At 38.2% G+C, this 24388-nt stretch overlaps 1 protein-coding gene across 1 annotated transcript in view; it reads right to left on the bottom strand.

The window, feature by feature from the left end:
* SNX7 (sorting nexin 7) overlaps positions 1-24068 on the bottom strand; it is an 84612-nt gene extending 60544 nt beyond the window's left edge. Inside the window, exon 1 of the mRNA XM_075182334.1 lies at positions 23802-24068. Coding sequence (XP_075038435.1) covers positions 23802-23945 — 144 coding nt within the window. The 5' untranslated portion in view covers positions 23946-24068. The remainder of the gene's footprint in view (positions 1-23801) is intronic.
* Between the last annotated feature and the right edge of the window lie 320 nt (positions 24069-24388).

Below are 24388 nucleotides of genomic sequence, written 5' to 3'. Positions count from 1 at the left end.
CTGCAGACAGGACTAGGGAATGAGATACTCTGATCTAATCATGATTACTAACACCACAAAGCTATACAATATGTTTATGTACACAACTGTCAAATACAGTCAAGGATCAAGTGAAATACAAGAAGCCGACATGGTGTGGTTGGGGAATAGCACCAGAAGAAGATTTAAACATACAGTAAGTGGACTCATGTCTGCTTTCTGTTTGTATTAAATCAAGGAGAGCTGCCTGCATTTTGAATGAGCTGTAGCATATCAGTCTTTACTGGCTGGTAACAGAGCAGATTTTAAATGAGATCTCTGCTAGGTCTCAGCCGTCTAAACTACTGATCACTAATCAGCCTGGGATGAAGTCAGAATGGCACTATTGACCCTTGCTGTGGATGCCCAGTAGATATGACACCTACTATATTACGCCGTGGAAACAATTTGTCAGGTCTGATCTCTTAATGACAAGAAGTGGCTAGCATTATATAACACAAGTTAATCGACAGTAAATCTTGACTGTTATATAATCATAATTAATTTTAAGTAGGATTTCTTCAATAATTTCCGTAAAATGTTGAAATTTACATTAAAAAAGGATAATTTGTGTGTTACTCATACAGTGTTTAAAATAAACATATGCAAGCTGTGGTGTAGTAACTATTGTAGAACTACAATCTCCAGCATGCCTTGACAGCTTTTGACTAGTAGATTATACTGGGATTTGTAGTTCTAGAACAGGTGCAAGCCACAGGTGGTTTGCAACAAAACTATTCAGTCATTGATCACATATAGTACAGCCATCAGGTTTAAAGAACTAAAAAAATAGCAAGCATATAATAGTGCAACAGCAACCCCTGCTGGTGTTTATTTGTATAGCCAGTTCCTTTACACACCTGCAATACAAAGATACAGTATGTCTTGCTATAAGAATACTAGAAAGTTTCCGTTAAGAGGTTTCAGACCGAAACAATAACATTGTTTTAATAACTGTTACACAATAAATAAAAAATCATTATGATTGGGAGGTTACTTTAAACTGCTGTGATCAGATTAACATGTCAGTCACAGCATAAACCAGAGAAATAAAATGAAATAGGCAAAATAAAACAAACGTTTCTCTTTTCTAACCTATGAATATTTTTGCCTATTAATGCCCCCCTGAAATAAATAGTAAATTCTATTCATCTATATCTTCCACTTATTTCAGTATAAAATAGAGCTGCATTACCCTCTAAAGTTGTATATAGAGAAAAGATTGCAGGTGCACAAAAAAATAATAATATATATAATATATATATATATATATATATATATATATATATATATCTATCTATATATATATATATATATATATATATATATCTCTATATATTTCTAGATTGTAAAAGACTGCCAACTGATTCCCCACCTGGATCCCTGCACAAACAACTTTATTTCATAACCATGGGGAAATTCTCACCAATATCAAACTATTTATAAAACACGTGCAATTAATAGATCTATGACAAACTGCATAATTTGTAACTTATTAATATATAATAAATTGCCAGTTTATGATTGGCTGGTTGGAATATAAATACCTAGTGGAGTGGATCAACTTCGATAACCTCTAAGAAAACTGGCAGCAAGCCAGAGAAAGGCATCAGTACTTTTAAGAAAACCTCAGGACAATCAACTGCTGTATTATGTACATCTTTGGGATTTGATCTTGAAAGCGGCAATCATCTTCTTTGGTAAAGAGCGCAACATCTGCTACACCTTGGACCTTCTCTGTATGGTTGTGGAATCTTGCCATCCGGATTCTGGATTGGTAATTCTAAACCACCTGAGAACTAGTTGAGAATGTAGCTATATGTTTAAAACAATATGGAAATCATCCTGCTAATTGAGCGCTTACAATCTTACCAGAATTGTTTGAGACTATTATTACATCTTTACCAATGTAGAAACTGCTTCTGTCGAACTGAGCGCTTGTGACTTTTTACCAGCTCTGATCGATACAAGTCTCTTATCTATAAAAAGACGTGGACTGTCATTTCTGAGACTTATACAAACTAGGTCAGTCACCAAAATCCCAGGTTAGATACAGGTTAATGAACACTGTCTCAAACCGTGATGTAACCCTTCACACCGCACTTTGATTCCGGGCCACCACCTTGCACACTGGACCCATGTCTGCCCTCTATTTTCAAGTTGAGCCCCTAAAATGAGTTGCTTATAACTAAACCTGGGATGAATAACCCAGGAACACCTTTCAAACAACAGAGCGTATCTTGCTCCAACCCGGGAATAACCCTGGTTGTGGGCCCAGGTCACCCCACACGACCTGGGTTATTCCCGGGTCCATGCCTCTGTGTGAAAGGGGTAAAGTCAATCTCAGATTCCTAGAATTATGACAGAATCTCATCAATTGAAAGATGGTATATAACATTGTGTCAATGTTCCTGTAATGGTTGACAAGATCCATATATTTCATTTTCCATGCAACATTTGTTTTTAATATGTTAATGTAATTTATAGGGTCATAATTTTATTTTGTTTTCTTCTATACAGTTTTCGAATAGTTTCATTGAGAGTCTATAAACAACTATGGGAACGTTCAAAAGTTTTTTCATATAAGTAAGCTGTGGTAAATTTTATTATTAATCTCCTTTTTATTTTGTTTGATTTGTATACAATCTAAAGTGGTGAAAATTCATATTCACTGGTGGCAAAGGTTTTTTTTGAGCGGGAAGGCCAATCAAAAAAGACAATGTCTGTGGCTTCACTTCACCCACCTCAGATGGTGTCACCCACTGCGGGTTTTCGGTTGGGGCTGTGAGATGAAACAGAGCCTCAGGTACAACAGCTGCATGGAGCAGCCAGAGGGACGCCAGGGAGGTGAAGGAGCTATTTCGGTCCAGGCGGTAATGCAACTTATGGGAAGATGTGTGTGCTCTTAAAAAATAAATTATTTTTTTTTTAAATTTCCAGTTTAATTAATTACCTTTTTAATTAGCATATCCCCCAGTGGACCACATTTCAATCATAATAAAATGTAAATAATATTTTTTACAATGTATATATGTATGCAGCAGTTACAGTCCATAACTATAAACTGGGCCCCAACAAACCAGGATCCAGAAAAGTAGCAACAGGATCAGTCGCAAGAAGTGAAAGCTGCAAGAACAGATAAGAGAGAGAGGACAACCAACCAACTGACCTAATTTTAGTGGGACAGTCCTAATTTTGGGTTACAGTCTTCACGGAGAAAGAAAATGTCCTGCTTCATGTGGCTCTGCTTGTGAAGGGGTGCTAAGTACATCACACAACATTGCCTGTGTTTTTGAAGTGGATGGGAAGGGTTTGGAGAGCCGCTGAGTAAATTGATATCCACACCAATGGCATGATGGTCATGCCCACTCTGGCATTGTAGCTTTAACATGTATTCCACTTACAGATGACCAATATATTGACTTGTACATGTACAACTACTACATTTTACATATTGCTTCCATCTGTTCTTTCCAGCCATGCATCTATATAATCCAGCAGGGTTTTATTGGTTTTCTGTTGCCCTATTGTTATGGAAGTTTTCAGAATTAATCCAAAAAAACAATGTATTTTTAGAATATGCTCAATTTATTCTTTTGTATGCGCAATACAGACCATTCAATTCAATTAGAACAATGGTAATTACATAACTTTGCAAGCATTTTATGCCCTAAAACCACAACATAATACGTAGATAAAGCATCATATAATTCTTTAGACCAATAATATCACTCCACATGACAGGATCACTCAACATCACCCAACATCCCCCAGATACAGGCATAAATCCAAGTAGACCTTGCCACATCCTATCTGGTGTAGACTTATTGTACCACAACTTCTCCGTTTCCCATCATGAACAATGGAGGACACATTTCAGTTTAGATAAGTTACGCTATACAATATATTTTAGACATGTATCCCCATACACCTTGAGCAACACTGTCTAAGAAGCAGAAAAACAACTTAATTTGCTATGCTTTATACTCTGCACTGGCTGCAGCTGTACTGTAAACCAAATTCAGGAGAGCCACAGAAATACAAAAACAAGATTTTGTTTAGAAGGAAGAAATAATCTAATGGCAGGTATAGAGATTTAATAAATCTAGAGGTGGCTCTGAGTTGCCAAAAGAGGCAAAGTCTTTATATAGTAGTTGGACATCCTGTTGGTATAGGACAGAACTTTGGACCGGGAGCTTTTTCTCGGCCTTCCACTGGATGGATTTGGATGGCAGCATGGTGGCTCAGTGGTTTGCACTTCTGCCTCACAGCACTGGGGTCATGAGTTTGATTCCCGACCATGACCTTATCTGTGTGGAGTCTGTATGTTCTCCCCTTGTTTGCGTGGGTTTCCTCCGGGTGCTCCGGTTTCCTCACACTCCAAAAACATACTGGTAGGTTAATTGGCTGCTATTAAATTGCCCTTAGTATCTCTCGTCTGTGTGTGTATGTTAGGGGATATAGATTGTAAGCTCCATTGGGGCAGGGACTGATGTGAACGAGTTCTCTGTACAGTGCTGCGGAATTAGTGGCGCTATATAAATAAATAGATGATGATGGACATTTATTATAAAAACAAAAACGACACTGGGCAGCCATCCCATGGGTGTGTTGGAAGAGCTGCCAAGTTGCTAATTATTTTTAAAATATTGACAGTTATATAAAACTCATTGATAACTTAATAACTAAGATTGAAAGCCGGGCAACTCCAAGTACTTCAGTTAGTAAAAATTAAGATGCCAAGTATGACTCTTGAAATTAAGTTTCTGGTGTCCCCTTACTACCATGACGTGACATAAATTAGTAAACTAGTATCTAAAAAGCGGGAAAAAAAAGTTAGATGAAAGTAGTGGTCCAAATATGATACTACGCAATCACTATTTTTACTTTTGCTGACATGTGCAACCCTGTTATAAACAATAACTATGTACAGATAAACATATAATAGGCATATTAGGGAGTGTTTGTTTTGAACCTTCATCATCATCATTTTATTTATATAGCGCCATTAATTCCGCAGCACTGTACAGAGAACTCACACACATCAGTCCCTGCCCCATTGGGGCTTACAGTCTAAATTCCCTAACACACAGACACAGACAGACAAACACTGACTAGGGTCAATTTGTTAGCAGCCAATTAACCTACCAGTATGTTTTTGGAGTGTGGGAGGAAACCGAAGCACCCGGAGGAAACCCACGCAAAAATGGGGAGAACATACAAACTTCTCACAGATAAGGCCATGGTCGGGAATTGAACTCATGACCCCAGTGCTGTGAGGCAGAAGTGCTAACCACTACTCAATCCATTGTCCTCAAACACCATATACATTGAGGTTCAAAACAAACACATGGCACATAGGTACAGAAGAACATTTTATATATCATTAGTATTTAGCAAATTAGGATGATCTGGCAGATATGTATACACAAATTAGTATACGACAGACTTCGAAGGATAGAATACAGATCCAATCTGACTGGATGCTCTGGATAACAAAATCTTTTGATTTTCATTGACCTGGGATATATATGGAAGTTCTTATTCTGTGACAGTTGCCGACAGGGGTTAGTGGTTTATTTTGCTGCTTAGCAGAATCTGTAACCCAGGAGAAATCATTTGCTGCACTTGAAATGTTGGTCTTTACTTTTCATTGTACTGGGCTTATGAAAAGAACTCTCAACAAACTTTTGCAATTAACTGTACACAGATTTATCCACTAGTTTTCACACAGACTGCACACATACAACAGATTGCTTTGGTAACTACGGGCAACAGTATAATACACAGAAGACAAATGTGTCCTCTCTTTACAGCTTCTTCCCAGTTTTATACAAGTCTGCTAATCATTCTCTATTGTAGATATCATAACACAGAACAAACACTTCATACAAGTTTTCACAATACTCTTTGTAAAACTATGGTACCAACAGCTCTACTGTACCCAATTTCCCCAGTTACAGTGATGTCACATTAAAATTAAGGAAGAACACTTCTCCAGTCAACACACAAGCACTTATGCTCTTAAAATTCTGTGTGTAATGTTATCTATGCAGTATGGCTCCTGTGTGACAAGAGATGGGTGCTCCTCTTTTACTTCAAAGTGACAGCATAGGAGCATCATCATCACCATTTATTTATATAGTGTTACTGATTCCACAACGCTGTACAGCGAACTCATTCACATCAGTCCCTGCCCCATTGGAGCTTACATTCTAAACTCCCTAACACACACACACACACACACACACACACACACACACACAGAGACAGAGAGACAGAGAGACAGAGAGACAGAGAGACAGAGAGACAGAGAGACAGAGAGACAGAGAGACAGAGAGACAGAGAGACAGAGAGACAGAGAGACAAAGAGACAGAGAGACAGAGAGACAGAGAGACAGAGAGACAGAGAGACAGGTGTAAATTTTTGATAGCAGCCAATTATCCTACTAGTATGTTTTTGGAGTGTGGGAAGAAACCGGAGCACCCAGAGGAAACCCACGCAAACACAGGGAGTACATACAAACTCCACACAGATAAGGCCATGGTCAGGAATTGAATTCATGATCCCAGTGCTGTGAGGCAGAATTGCTAACCACTAGGCCACTGTACTGCAACTAAGCACTATATGAATAGTAGCAATTTTCTAATGTTCCCCCATTTAAATTTTAGCCATCCAAATTTATTTTGCCAGCACACTATACTGTCCTTGAGATTCTATTTTTCGTCCCTCTCTTTCCATGCAACTCCAACTGTGTACTTATGTTTGAAAAATACTTGTGTAAGGGTTAAAATGTGCAAAATAGACCCAAAGGGATTACTGTAATCCCTTTACTTGCCCTTTGGAATAAAACTACAGAAATGTAGGGAATAGGAGTACTTTTCTTAGCATGTGGTGCAGAGAAGTGACAATATCACCCTGTACTGACTTCTACCACATTAGGTCCATCCATCCCCTTATTCATTTTCCTTTTTATGATTTTCCCTTTTACCCTCCCTCTTATTGGTACAATATAAATTAAGAAAGTGAGAAGACATCAAGGCAGTCTATTTCATATGATAATATGAACTAAATATATATTTATGCACTGGTGTCCTCACAGCTTTTTGTATGAAGTTTTAATAATTTAGGCCTTGATGCACATTATGTTTGGACTATTTATTCTTTTTGTACTTAAAATGCAGTCTTACACAAACATTTTGTAACAGATTTCTCAGGCCCATTGCGCGTGACCAAAGAGCACTGCAGCATCCCATATATTCAGGCACGCCTTCAAATCATACTTGCCTACTCTGCCGGAAAGTCCGGGAGACTCCCAAATTCCGGGTAGGTCTCCCGGATTCCCAGGAGAGCAGGCTTATCTTCCACATCCTTCCCGGACGAGCCTCACCACCACAACAAAAATTAGCATTTTGTTGCAGGGGCGGGGCCAAATGACGAGATTATCCATTCCCCGCCCCCTCCCACCACACAACTCTTCAGGGATCTCCCGGAAGGAGACAACACAAAGTAGACAAGTATGTTTTAAATATATTGAAACATACTTTTCATTAGTGAAAAGCAAGTCGGTCAGTCTCCGCTGTTTTACAGAAGCATATCCATGTTAACTGACTGCAACTATTTCATGTACATAATTCAGCTCAGTAATACACAACTTTGCATTTATATTATTATCAAACAGAGTCTGTCAGTTTTTAAAGATCTTATGCCAATTACATCCTAATGACCTCATTTTCCGTTCTTGCTGTCCCACCCATTAATAGGCAGAACATTTACACTTTCTGTAACAAACACCTTGTTACAAGAAACATACTGAGATAAAAGCAGGTAAAACTATTATATTACATACAAGCCTTTCACCAGGTTTGATGTGTGGATTACAATATGTTGCGGAATGGCAAATTCTGCAATAAACATTTCCCAACTGACTATGGTGGTTGACGGAGACCTGGAGAATGAATATCTTCTATAAAAGACATCTACATCTAAAGCCCTGCCCACAACTGCTGATATTGTCAGGTTTGCAGAGTCCAACACAGACTTGTGCTGACTCTGGGGATTTTGACATCTGTTGCCTCACAACGAGCCTATAAATGGCAGCGCACCAACAATGAACCTATTTTCAAAAGAACAAAAGCAAAAGTAATTTGTTTATAGGCTGCATATTTCAAGACAACGATATTTACAACAAAATAATCAAATGATAATTATTAGTGGAGTTGATAATAGCTCTATTTTATAGAAGGAGAAATAATCAAGAATGAGTTACCAACAGCAGTACATCTTGTTTACAAGGTAATCATGCCAAGATTAATCAAGCAATGAGATCCTGTACAAATAAAGATAATTTTTTTATTGTTCGTTACAAATAGAAAGTATTTATAAATATTGCATGCTATGTTAAGACAATACATCAAGGCATGTTACACACACAATACTATCTTGTTTGGGCCTTGGAGAACCACAATTCACTTTATTTTTTATTTACTGAGTACACGCTACAGAATATTTCTTATGATGCAATATTTTTAACGATATTACCAACGTCAGAACATCCCGATCAGCATGCCGATTCCTGTGTACACGCTTACAAGATTTACCTTCAGATCTGTGCTCATTATCGGTCATAAACATCTGCTGCAAAGATTGTGGCTCTCTAATTTCTATGGCGATAAGCCTACACTGCTGTTTGTGAGTGCTCACACACTTCAGAATTTGCACAACATCGTTACATCGTTGATCATGATTTTTAGGGAGTTTATAAATCAAACGATACGATGTGCTTTGGTACCATAAAACATGATTGTAGGAGCGTACACACTAATGCGATCTCTTACCAAAAGTTTAGCATGTGATCGGCACTATAATTGGCTGAAAAACCTGCAGTGTCTACACACCAGGCCATGGTGCAATATTCATGGAGCAGGGCTTGCTCATCATTGACAAACGAGTGCTTTACTGAGAATTGATTGAAGTAAACATGAGATACAGAACTGCAAATATTCCAGTTTATGAAATCATACTAGTAGTTATTGAGAGCATTGAAAAAAAAAACAAAACATATTTTCGACTTATTGCAGCAGGAGGCGGGGCCAGGATGATGTGTATTGCTTTATAACATGTCACTAAGGCCCCCCCCCCCCCCATCCATTTCATTAAGGAAATGGGGAAATGACAGTATGCGGGAGGTTTCCCTGCTTTCCCGGGAGTCCGGGAGAACTCCCAGAAATTTGGAAGTCTCCTGGACATTAGGGGTAATTTGGAAACTATGGGACTAAGTATAACAAAGAATTTTTTTTTTTTATTTATTTCATTTTTCTAACCATGCATGAAGATGAAATATATTTTTTAACCAGTCATGAAGTGACTTCTGACTGGGGCTTTAATTAAAAGTATTTTCTTTAGTATGTGTTTCTTCCCCCTTCAATTAATCAAGCCAGAGATTTAAGACTGTACAAAGCAAATCTTACAAGACAAAATGCTCAAATGACAAAGCAGAAAATGTAGAGTTATGCTCGCCTGTGACATCACTGGAAACATTCTTATAATCTATTTGTATAAATCCACCAATCTGCTGTCTGTATAGAGACGTTACCGGGATGACTACAAGCAAATCAAATAAGCTCTAGCTTCCCAACTGCCCCAGAATGTGTGCAAGACACACATGGGATCTTCATAAGTACAGACTTGAAAAATTGCAGCTTTCAAGAAAAGAGAACAAATAGTATGTTAGCCAATTATGAACACACCAGTTACTCTAATTGTAGACAGGCTATTTGCATATGAAGGTCCTAAAGCAGTTTATTGCAGAGTTTCAAAATAGAAATTTAAAAGTAACTATTTTAGTATTCTTCAAGTTTGAACTTTACATTATGGTTGCGTGTGACGGTGACTGTGGTTGATATGAAGGATAAGTGAAATAACAGTAGAACACTATTTATATAAAGTTGATGCACTTCAGAGACTGTTGGGCAGCCCTCTACCTTTCACATTATCATTAATCTCCGTAATAAATTAAAACAATACATTTAATAAAAGACACAGATCCATAATAACATATCAGCTGGCATTTTAAACAAGTGTAGCAAGCTCCAACATACAAGTCTGACAATAAACAAGAGGCTGGGGATGAAGGTGAAGGTTTGGAAGATGCAAAGCATCTGATAGTATCTAACTAAAGTAAACTACACAGAAAATATAGTTAACGGCAGCTGCTGTTAGAACAAAACATGAATAGTGTCCTTGTTTCCTACAGAGCAAAAACGTGTTAAATGACCAGATACATTTCCCATTACAATAATATTCATTTTCTCCTCCAATTATATGTAGTCAATATATTTTTACCCATAAATTTAAACCAAAACATATTTTACTACGAAATAGGCTCACATAGAAAAACAGAAAATGTGACATGTGGGAAACCTTTCATTTTCTGCAAACACATTTCCTTCAGTGTTTTATAAGCAAAACACCATAATAGTTTTACTAACCCAGTAAGTATATGGACATAAACTTTTAAGCGATCCAAATGTGCAGGGATCATACTCATGGGCATTATTATTAAGCATTTAATGTGCTTTTTCAAAGCCTATTAAAACACACTGATAGCCCAAAAACTTAAATGGATCCGTACAAACACACACACACACACACACACACACACACACACACACACACACTTTCTGGCAATCCCTTGTCTTGTGCCAATTTCAATGTTGCCTGCAACATTAAAAAGCATTAAATGCATGTTAAATATAGTTAGAGAAATACAATGAAGTTGGGAACGCTAATTTAGCAAATGTGAAAGCGCGTAACAGGTATTGGTCAGGAAATGTTTTATAAAACAACTTTCAGTGCAGTTTTACCCTCAAGTGATAATTGAAGAGAGTCGGCAGAATAAAACAATTCTGGGGGCGGAGGCAACATCCCCGGCTTACAGCGACTGTTACAAGCAGAAGCAGATCTGCCTAGAAGTGATCAGAAAAGGGGCACCTGCTATTAGTATTATTGGTCCAAACAGGAGAAGGAACACCACCACTTGTAATAAAACAATGCAACCTAAATACTGCAAATATACACAATGCAGGCACTCAGAGGGGTAGGTAGGAAAACGCTACAAACAAGAAGCGAATGTGAACATAATAAATATTCCAGTTCTGTAATTGGATTTTATTAAGCGGTCACCACATTTAGACCCAGAAGTGAATATACCAACGACAAAGTAGTGATTTTTGTCTTATTTTCCATAGCGAACGAGAGCTAAATAAAAAGAAATCCATTTCTATATATGCTCAAGAAAACCTATAGGTCGCAAAAAATAAAAAAATACAATTTGCTTGGAAGATTTACAAAAATCAGATGAAACAAACATTGCAATGGTCATAGTCAGAGATGTAAACCACAGTCAGTCATGAAGGGGTTAGGAATCATCCTGCATACAGTGTAGCCATTTCACCATATATTAGTATATGAAAAAGTAGATGAAAATGTACACTTTACAAATTTGATGCAACCTCATTTTGTGATTGTGTGAAGTTAAAGTTAAATAATTGGCCAAAGGTGGAAAATTAATTATTTCTGTACACTACGATCAGTTGCGATGCTATCAATACGCAACAACGTAAATAAAATTAAATTTTTGTCTATCGTTTCATTCAAAATATAAAGTGGCAAAGAGGCTAAACAATGTTTACAACATACAAATTACATCAAGTTTGGTATCATTTTGTTTGCAATTGCATGAGAACCTTTCCCGGTATTATTTATGTAGCGTTCGCACTTTGCAAAACTTTTTCATACACCAAATAGCCAGTTCACAGGGATCATAAAAAAACATTTTATACAAGTCTAGAGGCTGGAATCTAGAGAAGGACACCTGACAATCTCAAGGGACAATGACCAGAGGAATCCACCAATGACACGTCGAGTTTCTGGGTAGTCAAGACCCTTCGACCTATGAATAAAGACCTTAATACTGTAACGGTCACTGCTTTTTACAACTGTACTGTGTATAAATTGTTACCCTCTGGCTTTGGAAACCAGAGCATTCTCATTGGAATGTGTGTTAGTGCCAACAGGCACATGCGTATGCATTCCAAACTTTGCCTTGTAATATATTTTGGAAATAAAACATTTGTGCTTTGGAACTACAGCAATCGCATTGGACAATATTAATTGGCAACGATAGTAAAAACATAACAAAATTATATAATAATTATTCAACATTTCTGGACAAAGTATTTCATAGGATGTGTGTGGTTATACTTTTAAACCATTTGTACACTATGCAACCAGGAAGCGTTAAGACATATTAATGAACACACTTCGACCATGTTGTAAACGTTTTAAAACGAGGACAAACTACAACCAAAGTAAAAAGGAATTGCCTGTTATTAACCTCTTTTTATAAAGTGCAGTGCTGTACATTGAGGGGATCACAATAGCAAAAAATTACATAAATGGCAACAATCAGAATGTAGAGGAGGCCCTGCCCAAACTAGCTTACAGTTTAAGAGCTGTGGTGAACAACGGATACATAAATGGTAGTGAAACAATAATTGTAGCTGGTGGTGAGGAACGTATGTGTTGCTACTGTAAGGTTATTAGCCACCCATGTTATAGCAGCCATGTTTATGCAGCTGGAATGACGAGAGACAGTGGAAAGAGGAGGCCTGAAAAATGAACTAGTCTGATGTGGCTTCCACCAGAGACCACAGAGATCACCAAAGGGGAAACAGATGGCAAAAAAAACTGACAGCTGAACCCTCCAGCTCTAGCAGCTAAACTGATAGTCTTCTAAACAGCCCTGACCGTGATTGTGAATACACTGGTTTGTGACTATGTGGGAGGTGGGTACAGAGCTAAAGTGCAGCCATCTCTAACTACCGCCCACAGCAGTGGTGGAATATAATAGGCACTGATGGATCAAATGCACAGTCACATCCCTGTATGCTGCACACGCACCTCCTCCACGCCCTTCTAGTTTCTCATCTAACAAACGTGCCTGAAGCATCCATCCATAGTATTAGTGTAATGACCAATGAAGGGTTGTATCTAAGTGAACAGCAGTATCAATCTAATAATGAGGCATCATACCTCTCTTAGCAATTTAACAGCAGTCCCTGTTATTCCCACCACCATCCCAGGCACCCAGCTGTGAGGATGCCCTTAAAGACAAAGTATTTCCTCTCTCCGCCTATGAAACTGGGCCTGTAAGCAGCTGAATGTTTGCTCTAGCTGTAGTTACACCCATGTCACTGACCAGGGTTGACCATTCTGCTGCGTGAGGTTGCACCAACTCACAAATACTCTAAGTTATTTGATTTACTGCCTGTGACAGCTACATCAGTTTGCCTTATTGCACACCCATGGCTTTGATCTTATAATTGGTGTCGCTTATTGATATACTGTTACTATGTACATGTTATTACGGAATGTTTATTACTTTATTGCTTAAACAATGACAACCATTACATGTCTGAAACTGCAGTAAGTTTTATTTATACTATATTGTAGAGAATGAGGGTTAATGTGACAATGGGACCAGGTTAATGTCTGTGGTGCAGTTGCATTTATGAATTTTAGGGTGATCTGTAGTTTTCTCAGATCACCCTAAACATTGTCTCCGGAGATGGCGGGTCACTAAACATGTGTATTTCTAACACATTTCTACTGTATATAGTGGGAAAACAGGTAGTGGACTGGCAATAGAAAACACATACTCCAGCCTTCTTTCGTTATCTTATCTGGCCTTTATAGCCCTTGTGGTCAGTAGATATTAGCTGGATCTGGCTGCAAGGCTACACTGTCCCCTGTACACAGTGGATGTCTCCTTGACATGGGCTGAACCAGTATGTAACCTGGCCTACCAATAGGAACCAGAGACATCACTTAGGCACTGCCTTCCTAATATGTATATTACCGACATATTCATAAGCTACTTGCTCCCAGTGAATTGATAGGCTGCATTCTCATTATAAATAGATAAGCCCACAAAATGGCCACCTCCACTGTGTGTAGGTTTGGGTGACCGGTCCAATTAAAGGGACAAACATTGCTTTTCATTTTGTTAATTGTGATGGTCAACTTCATACACACAGCACTGGGGTGATGAGTTTGATTCCCGAACAAGGCCTTATCTGTGGGGGGTTGTATGTTCTCCCTGTGTTTCCTCCAACACTACAAAAACATACTAGTCTTTTAATTCCCTGACAATTAAATGAACCCTAGTCCCTGTGTGTTAGGGAATTTAGACTGTAAGCTCCAATGGGATAGGGTCTCCAAATATTTTTCAAGGCACCCCTAAGCCAAAATAATTACCACTGGCCCTGGCCGAGGAACCACTGTGAGATCTCCAAGGTACCCCAGGGAGCCCTAGGCGCACAGTTTGGGAACCACTGGGATAGGGACTGATGTGAATGACAAATATGCTCTGTAAATTGCTGCAGAATTGGTGGAGCTATATAAATAAATGGTGATGATGATGATTATGAATACTTCTTACATGAGACAAACTCACTTGGGTGCCTTTGCTTCAGTCAAAAAAAGCACATATTATAACTATGGTGGAGAAAAGCTGGAGAAAAGTTTTGTGAACAGCTGTATGACCCTCTAAAAAGGAACCTATCCTTGGGATCCTCTTTAGGAAAACTAATAGAGTACTACCAACTAATAACGTATTTTAACATTATTTAGTGCAAATCCAAATTGTCCTTAAAATTATGATCAATAACAATAATATTCTTTATGGAGAACTTCACTCTCCTCCCCCAAATTCCTGGAGTCACGGCGGTCCAACGTCTAGAGCTCCTTTGCATAACGGAAATGCATGCACATTCATAATGCTGCATTTATAATTAGATGCAGGAATCATTATCTGATCAGTAAAATGTAGACACTACCAGGATCTTTTAAGGAGCAAAGAAGCGTGTATATCCATTAGGCAGCACGGTGGCCAAGTGGTTAGCACTTCTGCCTTCCAGCACTGGGGTCATGAGTTCCATTCCTGACCATGGCCTTATCTGTGAGGCATTTGTATGTTCTCCCCATGTTTGTGTGGGTTTGCTCCAGGTGCTCCGGTTCCCTCCCACACTCCAAAAACATACTGGTAGGGTTAATTGGCTGCTAACAAATTGACCCTAGTCTGTCTGTCTGTCTGTGTTAGGGAATTTAGACTGTAAGCCCCAATAGGGCAGGGACTGATGTGAGAGAGTTCTCTGTACAGCGCTGCAGAATTAGTGGCGCTATATAAATAAATGATTATGATAATATTATATTAACATCACTAGACATTACTCCTATAAGTTAGGCACATTTGGCTACCTGACTACTGGGATTTGTCCAGCACACACAGACCTTCAAGACCATATAACGTCATTAATGGTTATAACAACTTATGCACCTTCACAACATGTGTACAAGCCAAATAAATGACAAAAGTTGGCAACTGTAGAACTTTATTTCCTGGGATACTAGTGCGGGGAAGCTGCATTTAAAAGTATGCTACCTGTTTACACCAGTGGTACTCAACTTTATTCATCTGGTACCAAAAATGTGACTGTACCATTGATCTGCAACCCCATTAAAAAAAAATATCTTTCCAATTGAAATCAACAGCATATCTGACAAACAAAGAACTGCAGAACCAGAATTGTGGTCCAGACCCACAGTTGGACATCTTTGATCTAAGCTGATCTTGATGCACTATAACCTCCTATTTATAACGGAGATATTTTTTAATTTAAATGCAAATCTTTAATATAAAGTAACTTCCAAAGAGCAAGAAATAAATAGTTATAAATGCACTGTATATACACAGAATAAAATGCCAATGTACAGCTGGTCAATACTAAAAAATATGGAGGCAGGGATAAATATTTATTTCTGCCATTGCCACTGAAAATTAGGAACAATTGAAAACTACAGAAAACTAACTAAAGAGTCATCTTTTCTCCCTATGATCATTGTGGAATGAACATTCTACTCCGTTTTATCTGTAACTTTTGGAGTTAATTGCAAAAACATCTGTTGGTTACAGGCTGCAGAATCCTGAAACAGACACTCAAACTGCGTAGCTGGTGTGCAAACCCCAGGATAGGTTCTCTCTACTTGGCACGGACCTACAGACAAGCCTGAAGATTCCTCCCTTTCCTGTCACATCAGCAGCAGAGGCAAACTTTGGAACAGTGAGGATCTGAGATTACAGTACAAAGTACAGCAAGGCTTAAGGATAAGAAACCTGACATCAGAGCTCTACCCAATGACAACAAAAGCTGCACAGATTCTCAATTGAGTTCACAAGACAAAGGCTGCAACCTCTACACACAATAACATTTGAAACTAAAATACCAGGGTGGGGAAGAGACGCAAGAAATCAATATGTATCAAATGTTATAAGAAAATAAATAAAGTTTGGTTCTAAGCTATTACAAAGAAACGTACAAATGGAAGTAACATTTTCCAGACTGAGCAGCCATTACTGAATAATAAACATTAGGTTAAATTAAAGATGTTCAATCATTTATTTAATACATATCCTCCATCTCATTAGAGAATATGCAAATTATTACAATGGGTACAAATGAAAAACAGCATTGGATACTTAAAAACTGTTTGTAAAGTGCAGCAACTATATTTTAACAAAATAAGGATATACACACACTTAGGTGAATCAGCCACTTTTGCAATTGCTGACTGCACCTAAAATAGAACAAGGAATTTTCATGATGCTTTAGGGCTTGCAAAATTATAACTCAATAATGACACGGTGTCTGCCATAAATAAACCTCAACGGTTACATCCAATCAAATCGTGTTCGTGGCAAAGTAAACGCAGACGGAGGGGACCCAGAGCACAGCTTCCAGTGTGTATGGACTCTAAACGAAGAGTAACTAACTGTGGCTGCCTATTCTAGTGAAAAGGTAATGGAGGAGGAAGTCAGACTACTAATGTTTCAAAGTAACTTGATACATGGCGGTTGAAATATTCAGATTATAACTATATAATATCGTGGATAATCTGTGTATAACCATCGACGAGAAGTGAATAATATAGATTATCTCTGTACAATGGCACCTGTCAAGGAATGGGATATATTAGGCAGCAAGTGAACAGTCAGTTCTTGAAGTTTGTGTGCTGGAAGCAGGACAAATGGGCAAGTGTAAGGATCTGAGCGACTTTGACATAGGCCAAAATGTGATGGCTAGATAATGGTGTCAGAGAATCTCCAAAATTGTACGTCTTGTGGGGTGTTGCAGAGGTTAGTATCTGTCAAAAAAGTGTTCCAAGGAAGGACAACCAGTGGACCGGTGACAGGGCCATTAGCTGACCAAGGCACATTGATGCACCTAACTGGTCCAACCCCACTGAGGAGCTACTGTAGCACAAATTACTGAAAAAGTTAATGCTGGCTATGATAGAAAGGTAACAAAAATAAGAGAAAATGTATATACATTGGGCTCTCAATGGCTAGTTTTTCTTTCCTAATAAAATATGCATTACCCTTTATTGACGTGCATTTAAAGTGGACAATTACTATATGTTTTCTCCATGTATTTCTAAAGTAGTGACATATTTAAAAAGCATTTGGAAACACTATTAGATGATTATACTAAATTTCTGTTGAAATGGCAGCTTTGCTACCAAACCACCTCACTACTCACTTTAATACAGAAATTCATCATTTTATCTTCATTGATCATCATTCCACCTTGAATTATAGTGTTTAAATTGCAACACATTAGTTATAAATGTTTTATGTAAAGTTGCTTACAATAAAGTTGTTTATCAGCTGTGTGTGTTTTTGTTGTTATTATTTTCATAATTAGATAACAAATACATTTTACCATTTTAAGTGAACTGTTAAGATTTTATAAACTCTTGCAGCCACACAATTGCTTTTTATTTCAGAGCTTTAACAATATTATTCCCTTATTTATATAGTTCCAAATATTTGTATTATTAAAGGGATAATAAATGGTACTTTCAATCATATATTACCCATATGCTGTAGTTTACCCATATTATATTGGGCATTAGGATCGCTCATAACTTAATACATTATAGCTCATATACAAAGTTTATTTTTAATTAAAAGTTTCTGCTGAGCTATATAGTCAGCTACTTGGCTGCCCTGTTCAGAATTAATTACAGAATATTATAATGTGGTTTTGTAGTCTAGCCATATAAAGAAATCTTAATGGCGAAATAATTTCCAGTATTATTGATGAGTAACTTCCTATACAATTGTGCCTGATTTTGTCCACTTATAGTCGATATGCTTCCAAATCTGGTAATATAATTATCATAAACCACAACCTTAAATTGTTGCTGTGTCCAATAGATATTCCACTGAGCTCTGTCCCAGTAATAAGAGACTGCAGATGAACCGTGGCTGGCTAATCTGTTTTAGACAAACCATAAGCTTCTATGAGTGGATGCCTAAATAAGTCCAGACCTAAAGGACACACACACACACACACAGTGGTTTCCTGATCATTATCCCTTGAAATATCCGGTACAATAGCCAGCTTGGCAGAGAGTCAGATATGTTAAGATTTTTTGTATATATATATTTTGCCAAACTAGAGAGTAAGCGAGTGGTGTTTCACCGACGAGCATTTCGCTGGGGGCTTTATCAAGACAAAAACATAGTAATTGTCCACTTTTAATGCATATCATTAAAGTGCAATACATATTGTATTAGAAGGAAAGAAAAACAAGCCATTGAGTGCCCAATGTATATACATTTTCTCTTCTTTTTGTTACTTTTATGAATTACAATATAGGTAGGTGCACCTCTCTTCAGGATAAGGAGTTATGCTTAGTAGCAACATTTCACTCTAGGCAATGGAGGGGATAAATGACTTCTCTTAGTGCTGTGTCAGATTGTGTGTTCCTTTATGATAGAAAGGTGTGAGAACACACAGTGCATCGCAGCTTGCTGTGTATGGGGCTGAGTAGCTGCAGACCGGTCAGAGTGCCCATGCTGACCCATGTCCATCGCAGGAAGCACCTACAATGGGCATGTGAGCGATAGAACTAGATCATGGAGCAATGGAAGAAGGTGGCCTGGTCTGATGAATCACATTTTCTTTAACATCATGTGGACAGCTAAGTGCGTGTGCGCTTGTTTATCTGGGGAAGAGATGGTACCAGGATGCACTATGGGAAGAAAGCAAGCCAGTGGACACAGTGTCACAGCTCTGGACACTGTCCTGCTGGGAAGCCCTGGGCCTGGTGGATGTTACTTTGACACGTACCACCTACCTAAACATTGTTGCAGATCAAGTACACCCCTTTATGGCAAAAGTTTTTCCTGTTGGCGGTGGCCTCTTTCAGCAGAATACGGGTGACAAAAGGGGCCAGTCATTGGAAGTAAGAGCTCCATAAACCTCTTTAGACAAAAGGCCAACAGTATGTTGCATATTGTTAGTAATATTATTAGAAGGGTGCTGCATTTTTGTCTCACTGCTTGCTTCTTATTGCCTGTTAATCACCTAATTAGCTGATGATAGCACAAGTCTAGCTTGCAAAAAAGTGTGCGACACTTAAGTCTAGTCTATTACACTTTGTTTCTTACATTGGTGACATGTGTACTTCAGTGGGATGCAAGACGGGGAAAACCTTGTAAAACCGTCAGAAAAAAAAAAAAAAAAAAAAAAAAAAGATTTAAAAAACATTTTCTACTACTCCATCAAGAAAATAAAATTGCAAAATTCAACTATATTTGATTATACATGATCTTAAATTTGGAGTTAACCGCCTTTAAATTGAGCAATGCAAAGCAATGTTTTTATTTTAAGGATGCAAAATAATTCTATTCTGGACTGGCATCCTTAAAGGAGACATCCAGTCAATTTTTGTTTTCTTTATTTATACCCTCTAATTGATAAGATGATCAGCATTAATCATTTTCTGCTCACTTTTGGTTGAACAGATGATTTAGAGCTGATTCACATGAAAATAAACACATGAACAATACGTTCCATTCCCCCCAATGCATCCTAAAATTTTAATGCCACATTTCGAATTTTAGAACACAGCACAATCCATTCTGCATTTGTTAATCCATTCTGCATTTGTTAAAAGGGACTCCCTGTACAATAGATTGTATTGTTAACAGAGCAACGCATGAAAAGCACATAACAAACGAATCAACAAGACACCAAGGCACAAGTACCTTGCATGCATTTTCCCAGCACGTGTATGATCCCTTAAACTATAAGCGGCTCTGCAGCACTAATGGTTAACTGTGTTGCAGAGAGTTGCAACAAAAAACAAAATTGTCTGCCAAGTTCTATTGTCACCAGCATAAGGTCTGATATCCATTGGCTTTGTGTCCATTGCCAGCAAAAACACGAACAAACACATTAGTGCTTATTACTAGGACTTGGCGTTTACGGTAGAGTTCCACAATGCATTTACCCCTTCAATACATATATGGACAGAAGATGCGCTCAGAAATCTGAAATGCAAACAGAACACTGCTACAATGTTAGGAAACACTTAACAGTAGTAGAAGCAAAGCTTTCTAGTGTGAACCTGTTTACATGAGCTCTATTAGCATTAAAAAGGCTAATAAACTACATTTAACCTCAATGGGTACAAGGCCTAAAAGAAAGGCTGTGATCTTTTGACTACTGGCTTTTCCAAATCAATTGAACCATGTCTGCTGAATATATCTGATAAGGGTTTATTACCACTTGTCTTTATTACATGCATTTCACTAGCAATTTAACACCAATAAAAGGCATGTAGGCAATAATGAAAGAAAAAAAACATTATTTCTGGTGTAGCTATACCCACTGACAGAGTTACTAGCACTTGCTAGAATTGTGGCAGTATTCTGTTTGCATTGTAGTTTTTGGAATGAATCTTCTTTCTAGTCAATCGGGTAAACACAATGGAGACTCCTACAAAAAAAATTCAAATGCTAGTAAAAACAAAGGTTACAAACACACCTCAAGCTCATGACATGCACGGTCACTCACAATTTTACTAGCATTAAAAAAGACGTAGAAACAGTGGGTAGGTGGCCTAAAGTTTTGTTTAACCTTTACTTGCTCTACTAGAAGGCAGCAAACATTAACAATAATAATTTGCAAGTTCTCAGCACCAATTGAGGTATATCAATTTTCAAAAAGAAAAAAAAAAATTCTAGAAAGTAAACATATGGATCAGTAAAAAACTCAAAGGGTCCGAGTCATTAAGGAGAACAAAGGGGGAAAAAAAAAAAAAAAAAAAGTAACTGCACCTTGGCAAAACCATGTTGCATTGATGGGGGGGGGGGGGGGACAGATTTATAGTTGGGGGTAGGGCATGTCCTAGATCAGTGTTGGCTAACTTGTGACACTCCAGGTGTTGTGAAACTATAAGTCCCAGCATGCTTTGTCAATATATTGCAGCTTATTGCTAGAAGGGTATGCTGGGACTTGTAGTTTCACAACACCTGGAGTGTCACAGGTTAGCCAGCACTGTCCTAGATCAACTTTAAATTGCAGTGTAAAACCAAAGCTATCGAGTATTTGTGTGCTGCATGAAAAAACAGCCAGTATTTAACTTATGTGCAAAATAATAACTTAACTTGCACCCCTTGCATTGTAATATGGTTTGCCTTGCTCTCCTTAATGGCTCCGGCCCATATTGTCCAAATGTCTGCATGATGTGATGAGGGATGAAGGACTGTCAGAGCTACTCTGATCAATTATGAGATTAGCATGCCAACACAAACCCAAACAATGAGTTGCATATTGGTTTTAAAAAAATATATATATTTCTTTGGTAGTCTTATTTATTAAATGTTCTATCAATATATCCCCTCACCTTTCTGCCATGCTTCTATATTTAAAGTGTAACCATTACCGACCTTTCTCTGCCACACCAGTGATTTACAGTCCTAGCACTGGTGTGAGTAATAAGTCTGGAAACCATTGGTATTACAAAAAAAAAAAAAAAACAGGAGAAGGGAGCAGCTATAACAAGGTTGGCTAACCTGTGACACTCCAGGTGTTGTGAAACTACAAGTCCCAGCATACCCTTCAAGCAATAAGCTGCTATATATTGGCAAAGCATGCTGGGACTTGGGAGTTTCACAACACCTGGAGTGTCACGGTTTAGCCAACACAGCTATAACCATCCAAATCAGGATAAACAGACGACGCAATGGGCCTAAAGGTTTCAATATTCCTTAAAAAAAATGCATGGAAACTGTAGCTCTTATGTAAATTATAAGGACGTTAGACTTATAGAGGTGTTCCATAACATTAAAAAGCAGACAACTGCAGGCTAAGTGCCTTTATATTGGTCATAATATGCCTAAATGATTTATAATATTGTCTATGAAACAATCTAATCAATATGCAAATTTAAATATATAATCAAACACAAACCGAGGCACATACTTAACCACACATTAGCAGAGACACGTACACTTTTTTCTTATAGTTTTTTTTTTATTAATTTCTCTCCTATATTTATAAATATATATATTTATTTTTTATGTACACTCCCAATTCCGTAAGACATGCAAAATAGATTTCCACAAGGCATGCAGAGGAAAGGCTGCTTCCCAATACTTCAGTAACAGGTTCAGAAGCACACATTAGCGGTCAATGGTCAGTGCAGTTGGTGAGTTACTTATAATCTGCATATTTTAAAATTAGAACACACCGATTATACAAATATTATTTAAAGTCAACAGACCATGACCATTGATTTCAATAAGAAAATGTTTATCTTGCACTATGATTTAAAGTTAAAGAAATTATAAACCTTCTTGGAAGAAATAAGATAGTCTGTGGGATGACTTTACATACCATATAAATCACTGATTGTCATTGTCTACTGATAACCGTTATCCTATGCACATCTTTATGACTCAGTGTACAACAGTACATAACCAACCCACCCTGCATATTCCACAGAGTAAACTACATCATGCAGTTTATGTTCCAATGTATATATCAACATACATAAAAAAAAACAAATCATGGAGTTTCTCCATGGCCATAAACAAGGACAAATGTTTGAATAGTCCTAATTTAGCAAAGAACCTATGCTGTAAACAGTACTGAACTTATGATATAAATTACTAAATAAAAGCTCCTATAATCACTTGTACACATCCTTTTAGATAGATAACTGCAATTATATAGAACAGTTTTATAGGTCTTCAAACATTTGTGACTGACAATTAGCCATGGCTCTTACTAGCCAGTGTCAGTCAGATGCATATCCCAGTCCCATTGCGTCCTATGGAAAAGGAGCATCTTTTCAGTCATATGTACTCAAAACACTAATCAGGGGGCTAGCTGGGCTGGGGAAGAGGGCAGGACAGTCCCATAGTGGGCTACCTTGGACTAAGTCACTGGGCTATCTGCATTTTTTTTCCCTTTAAAATGTTTCCAATTGGCTGCTGAGCAGAGTCTGCACCCCAGGCTAAAATATACCAGTCAGTCCCTGACACCTATTGTCTGTTAATGACATTGGAGAATGTAAGATAAATGAAAATGGTTCTGAAAAGACAGGAAGCAGACAATAAAAAAAGGGATTATAATATAATACGCCTTTGTCCCATGAAATACAATGAGATGATCCTACAGTTAATTCCATGCATTCAGCAGATCAGAGCCTGCTAACTGTGCTCTAGTTTTGTTACATGCAGCTTAAGAGCCGCTGAACATTTCTTTACAATGAAGTATTCTCCAGACATCACAAACAAACACTCAAAAAAAACTTTTTGCAGTGTCATGAACTTTGTCATCTCTGCCCCTTGTTCCTCTACCTTGCTGAACACCTCTAGGTCATCGTCCTCATCAAAGCGCAGCGCGTCCGGAGACAGCGGCAGGGGGGTGAGCAGAGCGCTGTTCTCCGAGGTGATGCAGCCAGGAGACACTGGTACGCACGGTGAGTTGGGCTCCGCTTCCATCGCTGCTGCCTGTGCCTGCCACAGCTGTCCGCCGCCCGTCTGACAGGCAGGCGGCGCAGTATCCTCCCCTTCGCTATTCTACTCTGGGTTTCCCCCCTCAGTCGGTCTACTGCGCATGACCGGAAGAGGATTCCCGTTGCTCGGCAACAAGAGGCAGCTTTTGCTCAGAGAGGAAAGTGACATCCAATAACATGGAGGATGCCATACTTGCCGACACATTTAAATAGTTTAACAGGGACACTTCGCCGCTGACTAGTTGCAACTAAGCAGCTCACCATTGATGGGAGCTTGTATTACCACATTAGGTTGAGAGTAGGGTGTGGCAAATAGTGGTGTGCCAGAGTGTGGACCAAATGAGCGATTTGTCAGGGCTTCCGTTCACAAATGTAAAGTGTGTAAATATAAATATATGGGTTTAACTAAATAGCTTTATAGCGCACCTG

The sequence above is a fragment of the Mixophyes fleayi genome, chromosome 8 (genome assembly GCF_038048845.1).
Source record: "Mixophyes fleayi isolate aMixFle1 chromosome 8, aMixFle1.hap1, whole genome shotgun sequence".
NCBI classification, from domain to species: Eukaryota; Metazoa; Chordata; class Amphibia; order Anura; family Limnodynastidae; genus Mixophyes; species Mixophyes fleayi.
This window is presented reverse-complemented; position numbering and strand designations above follow the sequence as displayed.